Source organism: Gekko japonicus, unplaced genomic scaffold (assembly GCF_001447785.1).
Source record: "Gekko japonicus isolate JY-2015 unplaced genomic scaffold, Gekko_japonicus_V1.1 scaffold3600, whole genome shotgun sequence".
NCBI lineage: Eukaryota > Metazoa > Chordata > Lepidosauria > Squamata > Gekkonidae > Gekko > Gekko japonicus.
In genome coordinates, this window is record NW_015170382.1 from 59459 (window position 1) to 74674 (window position 15216).

The following is a 15216-nucleotide window of genomic DNA, read 5'->3' on the forward strand; positions in this document are numbered from 1 at the left end:
TCCCCCCCCCCCCATGCTGACGATCTTCTAAGGTGCTCCGGGACTCCAATCTAAGTGTTCCCCGTAGCTAGTAACTGTAGTATGAATGGGAATATATTCATATATAGGTTTTTTCCTTCTTTTTTAAAATTTATTTTTATTCTTTTACTTAAAAGTACACATAAACACAAATGGAGGAATTGGAGGTTCAAACATTACATGCGTAACACTGTGTATCCTACAAAGATGTGCAAACAATGTCCACTATAAATATTACATCAACTATGAGCCAGGACGGTTCTTTAGTCTAACTCATGGTGACCAAATATAGCTACGTTAAGTTAATTTATCTTAAAGGCTGCTCTCCTCATTTCCACCCTTGATCATTGCTACATATCGTACAGTGTATATGTGCTTACACCTCTTATTCAGGAACCGCTGATATCATGTGCATTATAGGAACAACCACCTGTGATATATGTGGTTTGTGGGTAATATCTCGTGTTTCGTCATATAGTCCACTACCGGTGACCAGAACCTTCCAAATTTCATATTCAATGTGGTGTTAGAAGCCTGGACCCCCTGATTTAAATTGTTGAGTTTTGCCATGACAAACTGTTCCCACAGCTTGTCATGCCACAAAGATAGTGTAGGAGGATCTGGAGATTTCCACAGCGCGGCTATTGTTAATTTGGCCGTTGTTAGCAGTAGCGACGTGAGATGTCTCTTGTCTTCCTTTGTAGAGTCGTCCCATTTATTCAATAAAATCGTTTCCGGCTTAAAGGAGATTCTTTGACTAGTCATGTCCCTTATTCGTAGAGTTATCTCCTTCCAGAATTGGTTAATTACTGGACAACTCCACCAGCAGTGAATATAAGAGCCTACCTGCCCACATCCCTTCCAACACGTAACGTTGGTTTTTTTTCCTTCTTGATTGTAAATATTCATATTTCTCTGGTTTTTATAGATTTGTTCTTTAAGTAATATTTTATTAGGATGTTAGAAAGGCCTGTTCTATAGAAGGCTTTCCTCTTGTAGGTCTGATATTGTTAGCAGACAACATAATAAGTACAAAGTTCATGATTCTGTAGTTCTTAGGGCAAACCTTGCAATGTCTGGGTCAGATAAGATTTTAGTCTGATATGAAGAATCCTTGCCCATTATCATTTAGGTTAGGTTAAGTAAAACACTTAGTTTGACGTAGATACATGTTTCTTTATATCTGGCCAATCAGAGGATTATTACTCAAATGACCACTGTCTTTTGTAACCAATTATGCTGTTTGAATATTGTTTTCTTGATGATGTCAGTCCATGTATAAAATATCATGTATTTCCTGAATATGTTCAGAATATGCTCAAGGAGAAGATGAAGAAGAAAAAGAAGTAAATAGTCAATTTTTGATTAACTATTTGGTCTAATTGTTTTTCTATTAATTGAAGCATATTTCCTGAATATGCTGAGAAGAAAGTAGTCAATTTTGGATGGACTATTTGGTCCAACTGTTTGTCTGTTAATTGAAATAAAACATAGATCTTCCTCCTCATTCGACTTCATTTTTGACATGGAATCTATGGAACCTGTTAATTGAAATAAAACACAGATCTTCCTCCTCATTTGACTTCATTTTTGACATGGAATCCGTGTCATTTTTGACATGGATGGGCCTCTCCTCCACGAACCCTTTCAAAACAACCACTGTGTCCACTGCCGGTCAAGTTCACAACTGACTTAATCCACTAAGTAGAGCAGTACCTCCTTTGGTTCCTTCACTGGTGCTTGTTCATCACAGCTCCCCCGGCTTCACCCGGCTGTGGCAGAGGTCCCACAAGGGCCACCCCACCCCACCCCCCCATGTCAGCCCCAGAGCAGCAGGAGCCACCTCCTCCGCAGGGGCCTTCAGAGTAGGGGTAGGCGGGGCACTCGGGAGCCATCAACCACCTTCCAAGCAATTAAAAAGCAGATCTCTGCCACCCAGGGCTCTTTTTGTAGCAGGTGCTCATTTGCATATTAAGTGACACACCCCTAATGTAGCCAATCCTCCAAGAGCATACAGTAGCTCCTGTAAGAAGAGCTCTGTAAGCTCTTGGAGGATTGGCTACAATAGGGGTGTGTCGCCTAATATGCAAAGGAGTTCCTGCTACAAAAAGAGCCGCCGGCTCTAACCACCGGGAGGCTTAAGCAGAAGCGACCAGGTTCCACCATCTAAAAAGAGAGCGTCTGGTTCCCAACCGTCAACTGACTCACCAGCCCCTTTTACTATCCTGAATAGTTCTGAAGGGATATGGAGGAGAGATCTTACATTTCCAGGGAGCTTTACAGTCCGCCTTCTGGAGTTCTTCCACTCAAGTGACTGGAAAGCTGTGCAAGAGCCAACAACAGAGGCGGGACCAGCCTCCCAGCAAGAGAGGTTCCCCCCCGTTATCCATCCCCTTAAAAATCACATGTTCCAGAATTTAACACACCGGGCGATTTCGCACTAGAGCTGCCTCACGGTGCAGCCGCCGTTTGCCCCGACACTATTTGTCAATTTCACACCCGAGGCTGCGGGGCTGCATTTGACCCGCGGCTTCGCCCGGTTTCCTCCGCAGTTTCGTGATCCTCAAAAACCAGGATCACGAAACTGCGGAGGAAATCGGGCGAAGCCGCGAGTCAAAATGCAGCCCCGCAGCTTCGGGTGTGAAATTGACATGTTTGTGTCGGGGCAAATGGCGGCTGCACCGCGAGGCAGCTCTAGTGCGAAATCGCCCCCAGTCTCTCATTTAGGTTTAAGTATCAGTGATAAAACTACTCGATGGGCTCCGACAGGCTATTGGGACACACTGAAGGCATTTATTGTTCCTTGTCTCCTCTTTACCTGGTGAAAACTGTGCGGGACTCATTAACGTTCACCAGGAAGCCGTCAAGCAGAGGTACAAACATATCTGCTACATCAGACACGACCATCATCTGAGGCTGGGCTAGGGAGCTCTTCACATTGTAGAAGTGCAGAACTTTGTTGTAAGTGACAAAACCCACCCGGATGGCCGATTCTTCCATGTTCCCTTCCCTGTAAGAAAAAGGGGGAGGGGAGGGGGTTAGCAAACGACTGGCACTGGGCCTCCCTCCAGGACAACAAAAAACCAATCAGGGTCCTGAAGGAGTTCCACAGCTAGGGCCGACAGGACATTTCTAGCAGATGATAAAATTGCCAAACGGGGCAATTAGTAGAGCCCTCGCGATCAAGTCCCCTTTAGACGTTTGCATCCCACATCGATCTCATGGCTTGGACCTTGATTAAATCTTCTGCTACCAGTCCCCCTTCCCTTCCTGCTGCAGAACACACACACCCCTCCGGTTTGCAATCTCTGCAGGCCCTCCTGTCCCGCCCCCCCCCCCGGAGTAGTACTGGGGGAGAGATCAACTGGCATCATCATCATCACCATCACCATCACCATCATCATCATCATCATCATCATCATCATAAGCTTTATTGTCATTGTACATAGTACAACGAAATTAAGATGCAATCATTCGGTGATCTACAACCATACTCATATACACTCACACAACCATTAGGGTTCACATTGCAACTTAAACCACCAATGTCACCCAAATTCCAATTCATACAGCATTTAAAGCAATAATAGCTCTCGAATAAAAACTGTTTTTTAATCTGTTTGTCCTTGTTTTAATTGTCCTATATGTTCTACCTGAAGGCAGCAGTTCAAACAGGGAGTGTTCAGGGTGTGACAAATCCTGCAAAATGTTCTTTGCTTTTTTCAAGCATCGAGAACTATACAATTCCTCCATGAATGGGAGAGGACAGCCAATAATCTTCTGGGCTGTGATGATAACTCTCTGGAGTGCTTTCCTATCCACAGCTGTACAACTGGCAAACCAGGCACAGACGCAGTATGTTAAAATGCTCTCTATTGAGCAATGATAGAAAGAGTTAAGCAGTAGAGCAGAGACAGGAAATACCTGTTTCGCTGACGGAAGGGCCTTGCATTAGCAGAAAACCTAGCCTGGATCCTCCAGCCCACTGCTCCAGAGCACCTCCTTTCAGGGCCATCCATCCCATCTGCAGACTTACCTGGGTAGGTAATCCAGGAGAGTCTTCAATTCTTCACATATCAGCCTCACCAAACCACTCCTGACTGCATTGTATGACACATCGATCATGAAAATGAAGGCAGGGGGATTGGGGAGCTGGTTATTCTGCAGAGGAAAGTAGCAAAGAACATGATCACTGACATGCGTACATGTGAAATGCAGTTAGAACACACTGACACTCCACGGCACACAGCCCACCTGTGACGGAGCAGGTTCTTGCCTTGAAAACCCTACAGCAGTGATGGCGAGCCTTTTAGAGACCGAGTGCCCAAACGGCGACCCAAAACCCACTTATTGATCACAAAGTGCCAACACGGCAATTTAACCTGAATACGGAGGTTCTACTTTAGAAAAAACAACTCATACATTAACTTAAGATGATCCAGACAAAGTAAGGAAAGCAATCCCAAATGCTGTCATTTACTTAAAATTATTTGGCAGAGAATTCGACACTTTAATGATGGTCTGGGCCTGGCTGGGGCGATGGCACGCGTTGCCCACAGAGAGGGCTCTGAGTGCCACCTCTGGCACCCGTGCCATAGGTTCGCCACCACTGCCCTACAGGGTCGCCACGAGGTAGCAGTGACCTGACAGCAAGAGCAACAACAAAATGAGCCGTAGGCGAGAGCCAAAACGTAAGCCAGGGGCTACTGGGGCCGTCAAACTGTAGAGGCGGCTAGCTATATGAAGGGGCTGAAAAGATGTGCCACCTCAAGGAGAAAGCACCTTCCCTAAACACGTTCTACATCCAGGCGACAAAGAGGCTCTCTTAGGGGCTTCCCACTCTTTCCGTAAACATGCAAGGCTTTAAGAGCTTTCTGTTTGGTTTGGACGGGGAGCGGGAGTGACAAGACCCCTTTTAAAGACGCTTCCTAACTGGTTTAACCAACTGAAATGTAGCATTTTGAAAATCTGCCTTACTGTTACCTGCTCTAAGTGTTTGGCATGAGCCATCAAGAAACGGTGACGAGAATGATACCCCTACCCATGACTGGAAGCACATATAAAAGCATTCCACACCTCACACTCTGGTTGGGCCGACAGCAACTTCAACAAACATGAAGGTCTTAAGAACCGGAAGCCCGACTCCTGGGTAAGACAAGCACCCTCTGCTTGCGTACCTCCAGACTTCAATTTGAAAAAGTTCAGTCTAGTACATTTCCCACTGGGGGCAATGTAAGGGAGTGCGCTTCAGGTCTATAAAGCCCGGAACAGATTCCTACCTGCCCACCTGAGTGCGGGGGAATAGTGGGCATTTGCTTTCAGTGTGCTTAAGAGTAGCCATACCTTGCAGTAGTCAACGGTGGCCAAGAACTCATACGACCCCGAAGACAACTCCGGCCGGTCATAGTAATCCACTCGCCTGCCCGTGTGGTCCAAGTGCTGGAAGTAGTGAGATGGTACTGCAGAACAGAAGGGAACACACCCTGAGTGCTTTCTTGCCACCAACACCAAGCATCGCGACACCACCAAGGAGACGGTAGGTTTAGGATACACTCCAGAAAGGGTATGACAGGCACTGGGAGACGGCATAAGCCTTCCAAAAGCCTGCGGGATCCAGTTTCTGGTAGTGTGCTCGGCACTGGGGCAGCTGTCCACATTCGGCTCCTTTCACACATTCACACTCACACACCACTGCCGCAAACCAATAATCGTTATTGTTGTGTTTCTGCCTGTTGGTGAGACCTTGGGGTGGGCTGAGCACCCTCTTGCTAAGCAAAAAACACACGGGAACAAGCCCGCAGAAGACTAGATGTGGATCGCTGTTCAGCTCCCAACTGGACTGCCCTTGTGCAGAAATCAGCACCAAGAGGCAGATTTCAGCCTCTTGAGAACCTCAGCTTCGTCTGTAAAAAGCAAGCTTCTAGCCAATAAGCTAGAATAAGTTCCAGCTCCTGCCAACCTAGAAGTTCGAAAGCAAGAAATCGCAAGTAGATAAATAGGTACCACTTCGGTGGGAACAGCGTTCCATGCGCCTTGGTGTTTAGTCATGCCGGCCACATGACCATGGAAACATCTTCAGACAGCGCTGGCTCTTCGGCTTGGAAATGGAGATGAGCACCGCAACCCTAGAGTTGGACTCAACTGGCTTTCGAGCAAGGGAACCTTTACCTTTTTAGCCAATAAGACTGTCAAGACAGGTACAACGCAATCTTAGTTGTGGGGAAGAAGGAGGATTTCCCATGAGTAGCAAGTGCAAAATGATGGAAATGCTGAAATTCTGCAGTTGCCTGAGGACATCTCTTCAAGGGAAGGAAAGACCCTAGTCTGCTGGTTGTTGTTGTTGTTGTTCAGTCGCACAGTCGAGTCTGACTCTTCACGACCCCATGGACCAGCTCCCGCCATGTCTTCCGCCGTCCTTTGAAGTCTGCTGGTAGCCCCTCCCTTTCTGGGGGAAGACAGACTCCAAGACTGGAGGGCAAGGGGCCTCTCCCCTCACTCCCATACGCAAAGCAAAAAAGCTTCCCCACTAATAACAATAACAAAACCCCAAACTAGAACTGCTGCCAAGGAACTGAAATGTTAAAAAAGAAACCCAACCTAGGACGCAAAGATGCAGCATGTGGAAGACTCTCTCCTGCTCCCGGTGTGAGCAACAGGCTGCAGAAAGCACCAAGTGCTAGCTAGGTAGGCTCGGGAAGGGTCTGAAATCAATGACGTGCTTTGGTCTTAGATGGTGTCTTGCCTGCAAATGAGGTTACTCAAAGCCAGCTGGAAGGGGGCTGGAAAGAGAAGCAGGAGAGGAGGCAACCAGATGGCTCTCACTCTTGCCGTTCCTGGACGCTCTGCTCCGACCAGAAGAGGGGGGGGCGGTTTCCACAGTCCTGGCTGAGGGCCCAGGGAAAGCGCCTCGTGGGCTGCCTTGTCTCCTTATCTGCTCCTCCTCCAGCCCCTGAGGAGGGAACGGACCCTCCCCTTGAGGAGCACTTGCTGTGCTCAGGGACAGAGGAGAGATCCTCAGGGCCCGGAGCCAGCTCTGCATGCCTGTGGCCGCTTCTTTTTAACGCTGGGGGGTTTTGCTGCCGTGCGCCCACAGTCTTAACAGCCTTCCCAAATCGTATGCATCGTTAAGTGAGAACACACGGCACCAGCAACACAAAGCAGTTCTTTCCAGAAGGCTCACGTCTACGCCCATGAAAACTATTGTGTTTGAGCTTTAAAAAGGTAAACGGTTTCCCTTGCTCGAAAGCCAGTCGAGTCCCGACTCTAGGGTTGCGGTGCTCATCTCCGTTTCAAAGCCGAAGAGCCAGCGCAGTCCGAAGACGTTTCCATGGTCATGTGGCCGGCATGACTAAACACCAAGGCGCACGGAACGCTGTTACCTTCCCACCGAAGTGGTACCTATTTATCTACTTGCAATTTCTTGCTTTCGAACTGCTAGGCTGGCAGGAGCTGGAACTAGAGACGGGAGCTCACTCCGTCATGTGGCACACTGGGGTCTCGAACTGCTGAACTACTGACCCTCCACAGCCTGCAGTTCAGCGTCTTAACCACTTGAGCTCATCTAAAGAACACAACAGAACACACCTGTCACCCTGCTCCTTGACCCAACACAAGCTGCTCAATGGGAGGGGGGGGGGTAGGGGGTGGAGGAAGCCTTGGCCACAAAATCCTACCTGTACAACTTACCGTCTGGCCCCTGAAAGCTGAATGGTGCCGTGCGTATGAGTTAGGCAAAGGGCTTGCTTCTTCACTTGCATAATCTAATTCTGCAAGGAGCCAAGCGAGACACAAAACCCTTGCCCCTCATCCCCCCTTTTGGCTTCTGAGGCTTCCCCAGACATTGCCCGCACACTTCTGAAAGCATCCTTGCAACCACGAGGGCTAAAAGAGCCGGTGTCGTGTAGTGCTTAAGAGTGTCGGGACCACGACCTGGGAGACCCAGGCTCGAATCCCCACTCTGCTATGGAAGCTCAGCAGGTGAATTTGGGCCAGTCACTTTCAGTGTAGCCTACCTCCTGGGGTTATTGTTGTGATCATGAAATGAAGTAGGGAGACTGCTGGAAGCCACTCTGGGTCTACGATGGAAGGACAGGCAGGGCACAAGTGAACCTGTTTCTGTTCTGTTTAAAAGTGGAAGTGAACGTTCTCAGAAGGAGCTGAATTCTGCATTCACCACCACACTCTGCACTCTGCCAGGTACAGAGCCCTGGCCACCCAGGTGCAGGCTGGTGAAAGTGACCGACTGCAGCCATTGCAGGACTGAGGCGAGCACCTTCCGAAGCACCCGGCCGAAAGAACGCACAGCACCGCATTCCTTGGGGTCTGATGTCTCCACAAGCACGTGCAAGAAGCAAATGCTATGTGCATGAAAAGGGTGCCGTTTTAGTAAATGGTTTTAACCGCAAGCCCAGAATTCAAGGCAGGGGCAGCTCTTTACACAGGAGAAGTGGGGTTTTTTGTTACATCGAGTGCTGCTTTTGTGTAAAGACTCTGCCTTGAATTCTGGGCTTCTGGTTAACATTGAGTTATCTTTTCTTTGCAGCGGGAACAGGAAGGTCCCTGTCCCTGACCCTCCACAACGGCCTCCTAGCAGGGAAAAAAAGCTCACCCTCGGTGACGCAGCTGCAGAAACAGCACTGGAACCTTCGTCCACCCTCAATGAACTGCATAAAAGGGCACATGTAGGCTTTGCACCTATTGCACCGGATGGGACCCGATTCTCCATGGTCTACCAAATAAGGAGGAGCCTGGAATGGAAGAAGAAGAAGAACAAGAACGTGGGCACCGAGGCTATTTCAAGAGCTCCCCTTTCCTTCCCAACAGGTGATGCGAGTATCTCCCAGCATGCCTTACGCACGTTCTCCTACAGTCCATGCCAACCAGGCGCCTAGCCTTTCCCTACATTTGCCCCCTAACAGTTTTACACAGCTGATCTTTCTGTGGAGCAACTATGTCTCCTCTCCTCTAGGGGAGGGGGCCACGACAGGAGGGGGGGAAATCCTTTCTCAGGAAGGCTCTTACTCCCGGCTCGCAACGGTCAACTGAATCCCACTGAAGGGGGGACAGCAGTCTGGAACCGCTGAACCTTTCGTCAAGGGGGGGGAAGCGTGACAAAGTCCAGCCCAGGGATAAGACACAAACCAGCCACGGAATGTTATTGTGTTCAGATTGTTTTATTCATTCCTTGGTTGCCACGAACACAGACAAAGCCACCTTAGGTTGAATCGGACCATCCGTCCGTCAAGGCCGTTATCACCCACTCAGACTGGCGGTGACTCTCTAGGGGTCTCTCAGGCGGAGGTCTTCCACATCATCCACTGCCTAGCCCTTTTAAACCGGAGATGGCTCCAGGGACTGAACCTGGGGCCTTCTGCACGCCCGGCAGAGGCTCTTCCACGGAGCCACGCTTCCCCCCCCCCCATCCCTTATGTTGGGGCTTCTTGGTTTTATGCAACCAAAAAGCTTCGGTTTTATTTAGTGAGGTTATATCCCCACCCTTCCACTTTAAAAATATTCAGAGGTTGGCATACACATAAAAAATAAATGTAAGCGGCATAAAAACAGCAAACATAAAACACCAGGAGAGAAGAACCTTAAGTGACAGAGAAGCTCTGAAGTGGTCGTCGTCCATTGTTGTAACTGTCCTTGGACTCACAGCAAGTTTGTATTTATTTATTTATATTTATAAGTTCAATTTATAGCCCGCCCTCCCCGCAACGCGGGCTCAGGGCGGCTCACAATCAGGCATAAGCCAGCTCATAAAACACATTTAAAAACCATTTAAAACAATCTCTACAATATTACGACATTATTATTAAGTGCTCTGGATGTTCCAAATTGATCTTCCATAAAGATGGCGTATAATGCTGTGCACTGTGGCGTGCACTGTGGCTTGTATGAATGGTTATGCACTACTGTTGATGCATATTGGCTTTTTGGTTGTATACTTGACTTATCTTTCAATAAAAAGTCGTTTGAAAAATTACAGGGACCACATCTCACAACTACTACAGCCATGGCCCTGTCACACTCCACCTAAACCCAGAAGGTGGGCCTACCTGCCTTGGAAGACAACCCCAAAGGATGGGCAGGTTATATAAGAGCACATGGCGCTTTCGAGGTGTCTTCACCTTCGTATGTGGATCACTGGGTCATGATGTGAATACCAGAGAGACATACTAGCTAAGATGAAACCTTTTACAGGGCAAACGTCAGTTCGCAGAAGGAACGTGTATGCTTTTCAACACAGTTTTTCATCAAGTAAAGAGTTTTATATAGAAGAAGAAGAAGAAGAGATTGGATTTATACCCCGTCAAAGGTGTCCCTTCCCCTCCCCACAACAGACACCCTGTGAGCAGTGTTCCCTCTTAGCTGAGTTAGTGTGAACCAGCTCACAGTTTTTTAGCCTCCCGCTCACAAATTTTTGTTTTAGCTCAGGAAGGAGGGCTCCAGGGCAAACTAATTTAAGCAGTAGCCAAATCACTTGCTCACAACTTTAATGCCAGTAGCTCACAAAGCAGAATTTTTGCTCACAAGACTCCACAGCTTAGAGGGAACATTGCGTAGGTGGGGATGAGAGAGCTCTTGACAGAAACTGCTCTTTTTCAAGGACAGCTCTTATCAGAACTGCAGCTTGCCCAAGGTCATCCAGCCAGGTGCAAGTGGAGGAAGTGGGAAATCAAACCCGGTTCTCCCAGATTAGAGTCTGTGCACTTAACCATTACACCAAAGTAGCCAAAAGGCGACCTGTTCTTTACTGAACCACTTAACTAAAGCACTCTAGTGAGGTACGAATACAGTAACAGTTGTATTGCTAACTGAGAACCAGAATCAAAACCTGTGGTTTTATCACACTTGGTGGACATGTGAGAGATCAAAGAAATTTTGGCAAGAGATCCATTCTATTTTAAATCAAATAGTAGGGGTTCAGATTCCATTTGATCCTGAAATATTTTTATTAAATATAATGCCCGAGAATTTGCAGAAATCAGACAAATATCTGATTGTACATGTAGTAACTGCTGCAAGAATTATATTTGGCAAAATTTGGGGGGGGGGGGGGGGAGATCCAAAGGTGACTTAATTAAAAAAAAACTCATGGAGATAGCAGAATTAGATAATTTGACAATGAAACTACAAGGAAGAGAAGAAACTACTTTTCAAAATATTTGTTCACGTGTATATGACTAGGTAGAGAAAAAGCTCTAAATGTTCTGATGTGAATCTATTATTATATATTCGAACAACATTCTTTCTTTCATATGTTTAAAACTCAAACGAGGGGTTCCCAACATGTTATGTTGGTTTGTCGTTTGTTTTTGTTCCTTTGGATTGTTTGTCTTTGCTGTGTGATTCGAAAAATAAAGAAAGTATTAAAAGAAACAAAAAAAACCCTGTGGTTCTGTCAATATTTCGTGCATTGCTGGCACTGTGGCTTGAGAAAGAGTCTTGATGGAAGCAAACTGCCCCTCTTCAAGGCCTCAGACTGCGCACTCGCACAAGGGAGGCTAGGTCTCCTCTTGAGAGCAGGTGCCACCATTTCAAAGATTCTGAACGCTGGGTTTTTTTGCTAGTCCCACTTCAACACCCCTCCCTCTGTATCTTCCCAAACATCAACTGATTTGAAGTGTCTTATTTCCTTCAACAGGTGGAGGACAGAACGACTGGCCCAGCCCCTGGACAGTGGATGCAACATCTGCAGAATTTTTAAAAAATCGTGCATAACCAGGCTTTGAGTGAAGCTGCCTAGAGGCTTTTCAGTGGCCACCACAATTCCCCATCTTTCCCCTAAACAAAACCACGTTTGATTTAAACAACTTACGACACGTGAGGATTAACCTAAACGTGCATCTAATTCTTTCGATTCAGGAAGGGGGCTACGGAAGGACATCAACAGCAGTTGTTACAAGTTCAATACCTAGACGGTATCATATTGTCTTAGAGCCAGCGTGGTGCGGTGGCTAAGAGTGATGGACTCTAATCTAGGGAACTGGGTTTGATTCTCCATTCTTCTACCTGAAGCCTGCTGGGTGACCTTGGGCCAGTCACGGTACTCGGAGAGCCAGTTTGGTGTAGTGGTTAAGTGTGCGGACTCTAATCAGGGAGAACCGGGTTTGATTCCCCACTCCTCCACTTGCACCTGGCTGGATGACCTTGGGCAAGACGTAGTTCTGATAAGAGCTGTTCTTGAAAAAGAGCCGTTTCTGACAAGAGCTCTCTCAGCCCCACCCACCTCACAGGGTGTCTGTTGTGGGGAGGGGAAGGGAAAGGAGTTTGTGAGCCGCTCTGAGACACCTTCGGGTAGTGAGGGGCTGGGTATAAATCCAATCTCTTCCTCTTCTTCTACTCTCAGATCTCTCTCAGCCCCACCTACCTCACATGCTGTCTGTTGTGGAGAGAAGGAAGGGAATGCAATCGTACGGTGCTTTGAGACTCCTTAGGGTAGAGAAAAGCGGGGTATAACCTACTCTTCTTCAACCTACTCTTCATATGGCAACGAGGCCTTGAACGATGAGAGCAGGCAGCAGGTCTCCTGCACAAAGCTGTGCAGGAGAAGAGCCTTCACTGACTCACCATGCCGTCGCACAGCTAGAAACAGAACCCAGGGCAAGGACAGGCTCAGAGCAGAGGCATAAAAGAAAGCCACAGATCTGCATTAACTGTGGTTAGTCTGTGAAACCAGGATTCGGCCTGCAGACCACCTCACTTCAGTCTGGGCTCGCTCTGACAGACGGTGTGCTGAGGCCAGATGTCTCCTTCTGACTGTGGATGCACATGTGCTGTTGGAACAAACCAGGGTGTCCAAATGCATGCATGATGTGAATCCACAGCCAAGACCACAGGTCAGTCCAGATGCAAGATGGAACTGTGGATTTTCAGAAACCCCGGGGGGCTCTTTTGCTCAGTGATAAGGATCCCAAGATCACTCCAGCAATTGCAAAGTTTGTCTCAGGCCTTTCAGCCCTTTTACCACCTGCGGCTGGTGCGGCAGTTGGTTCCCTTCCTTGACCGCGATGACTTGGCCACTGTGATCCATGCGATGGTCACTTCGAGGCTAGACTACTGCAACGCTCTCTACATGGGGCTGCCTTTGTCACAAATCCAGAAGCTGCAGCTAGTGCAGAATGCTGCGGCCAGGCTGTTGGTGGGTCTTCCTAGTAGAGACCACATCCAGCCTGTGCTGAAAGCGCTGCACTGGCTGCCAATAGCGTACCGGATTCACTTCAAAGTGCTGGTTCTTACCTTTGAAGCCCTACATGGTCTGGGTCCAGCTTACCTAAGGGACCGCCTTCCCTCATATGTTCCCCCGCAAGCACTTCGGTCTGGGACGCAACATCTCTTGGCAACGCCAGGTCCCAGAGAGGCCAGGCTGGCTGCGACCAGGGCCAGGGCTTTCTCGGTGGCGGCTCCTACCTGGTGGAATGAGCTCCCGGTGGAGATCCGGGCCCTGCGGGACCTTGTACAGATCCGCAGGGCCTGTAAGATGGAGCTCTTCCACCAGGCGTATGAGTAGGAGCCGCCACTACCATCACTATTGTCCATCTTAACCTGGCCCTGGAAGAGGGAACATCAGTGATTCCCGGAGCAGATGATGCTGAGGAATAGAGCAGTGGAAATAGAGCAGTGAAATACGCCATCTTGTGAAATAACATCTAGAGCACTTTATTTAGTAATTGGTTAATGTGATTTTATTTGTACTGTAGTGATCTTAAATGATTTTAAATATGTTTTATATTGGCACAGGCCTCTTTGTAAGCCACCCTGAGCCCGCGCAGCAGGGAGGGCGGGGTATAAATTGAATAAAACATAAACATAAACAAACAGACATACAAAATAAGAAAGAAGTGTCTTCTGCTGCTCAAGATTGGTGAATCAATGAGCTTTTCAGGGTAGGAAAGGAAAGGAAAGGAAACTGTGGAAGAATTAAACTAGGATCTGAAGCTGGGATATGAAACTGGTTCGGTGACCACAATTTTGTGTCATGTTCAAACACAACATCCTGACTGAACACAGTGGGGTGGCCCCACATTCTGACATTCACACCAAATTCGACTGAAACGATGGTTTTGATTTATGTCTCAGCTGCACACATGGGACTTGTGAATGCATGGCAGAGTATACACACACGCAGGGCTATTTTTGGGCAGGAACGCACAGGAACGGAGTTCCGGCTGGCTCCTGAGTTGGCCACGTCCAGCAGGAACTCATTAGCATAATAGGCCACACCCAACAGCAGAAACTCATTAGGATTGGCTACATTAGGGGTGTGTGGCCTACCATGCAAAGAAGTTCCTGCTACAAAAAAGGCCCTGGGTTTTGAAAACAAACATGTTAAACAGAATAAGAAGCAAAAGGTGGGTGTGGCTGGATGACCACACTTCTGGTAACATTGGGGTGTGGCCTCATATGCTAATGGCATGTGCTGTCAGGGGTGTGGCCTAATATGCTAATGAGTTCCTGCTGTTGGGTGTGGCCTATTATGCTAATGAGTTCCCACACGAATGTTGTATGATGCACTGAACTCCACTGCAGCACCCACCCATCCACCTACTCGTCCCTAGCAGCCAATGGGCAACGCTCTCTCACGAATGCGCCAACAAGAATCTCTGAGATGAGTTCTGTCATGTCAAGGATCAGGTTATCAATCTCACCTCTTCTGACGGTAGAGTAGCCAATGGCTTTATGACTGCAGCAAGAGGAACCTGGGACTGCTTCGCCATATCTGAGGTACACGGAATATTATAGGATGTACATCTTATGTAGCGAGGACTTGCATTACCTGGAACGGAGCAGAGGAAGAAATCAATCAATACCAATACCAAGCAGTCCAGGTCTGAAGAGATGCAAGACTTCATGAAGTTGTAGAGTTTGGGTTCAGGACTTTAAAAAACTCTCTAGGTGTGCAGAAGAGGAAGAACAGGGAAAACAGCTCCAGAGTGTTTGGCTACGATTGCAGTTCTGGATCTGTCCACCAAGAAGCAGGAGCTATAAGCACCCGTCATTCAAAATCTGACTGGCAGGGAGAACGGGAAATCTAAGGCCCGAGCCCAAGAACCTTAGGAAGGAAGGGGAGCGGTGGCACAGTGGGTATATCCCACTGTCTTAACATTCGAACTGTGTTAGTTCGAGCCCCGCGCTGGTGTGAGCAGCCAGCCAGTTGTCCCCAGCTCATCGTCCACCCAGCGATTCGAAAGCTTC

The 15216-nt window shown here is 48.0% G+C and overlaps 1 protein-coding gene across 1 annotated transcript in view; it reads right to left on the reverse strand.

Annotated features, from left to right (window-relative positions):
- Window positions 1–15216, reverse strand: part of SEC24C (SEC24 homolog C, COPII coat complex component) — a 68254-nt gene that overhangs the window by 25243 nt on the left and 27795 nt on the right. Inside the window, exons 10-14 of the mRNA XM_015418256.1 lie at window positions 14670–14797; window positions 8627–8765; window positions 5362–5477; window positions 4055–4179; window positions 2837–3028 (exon numbers count right to left, since the gene is read on the reverse strand). Coding sequence (XP_015273742.1) covers window positions 2837–3028; window positions 4055–4179; window positions 5362–5477; window positions 8627–8765; window positions 14670–14797 — 700 coding nt within the window. The remainder of the gene's footprint in view (window positions 1–2836; window positions 3029–4054; window positions 4180–5361; window positions 5478–8626; window positions 8766–14669; window positions 14798–15216) is intronic.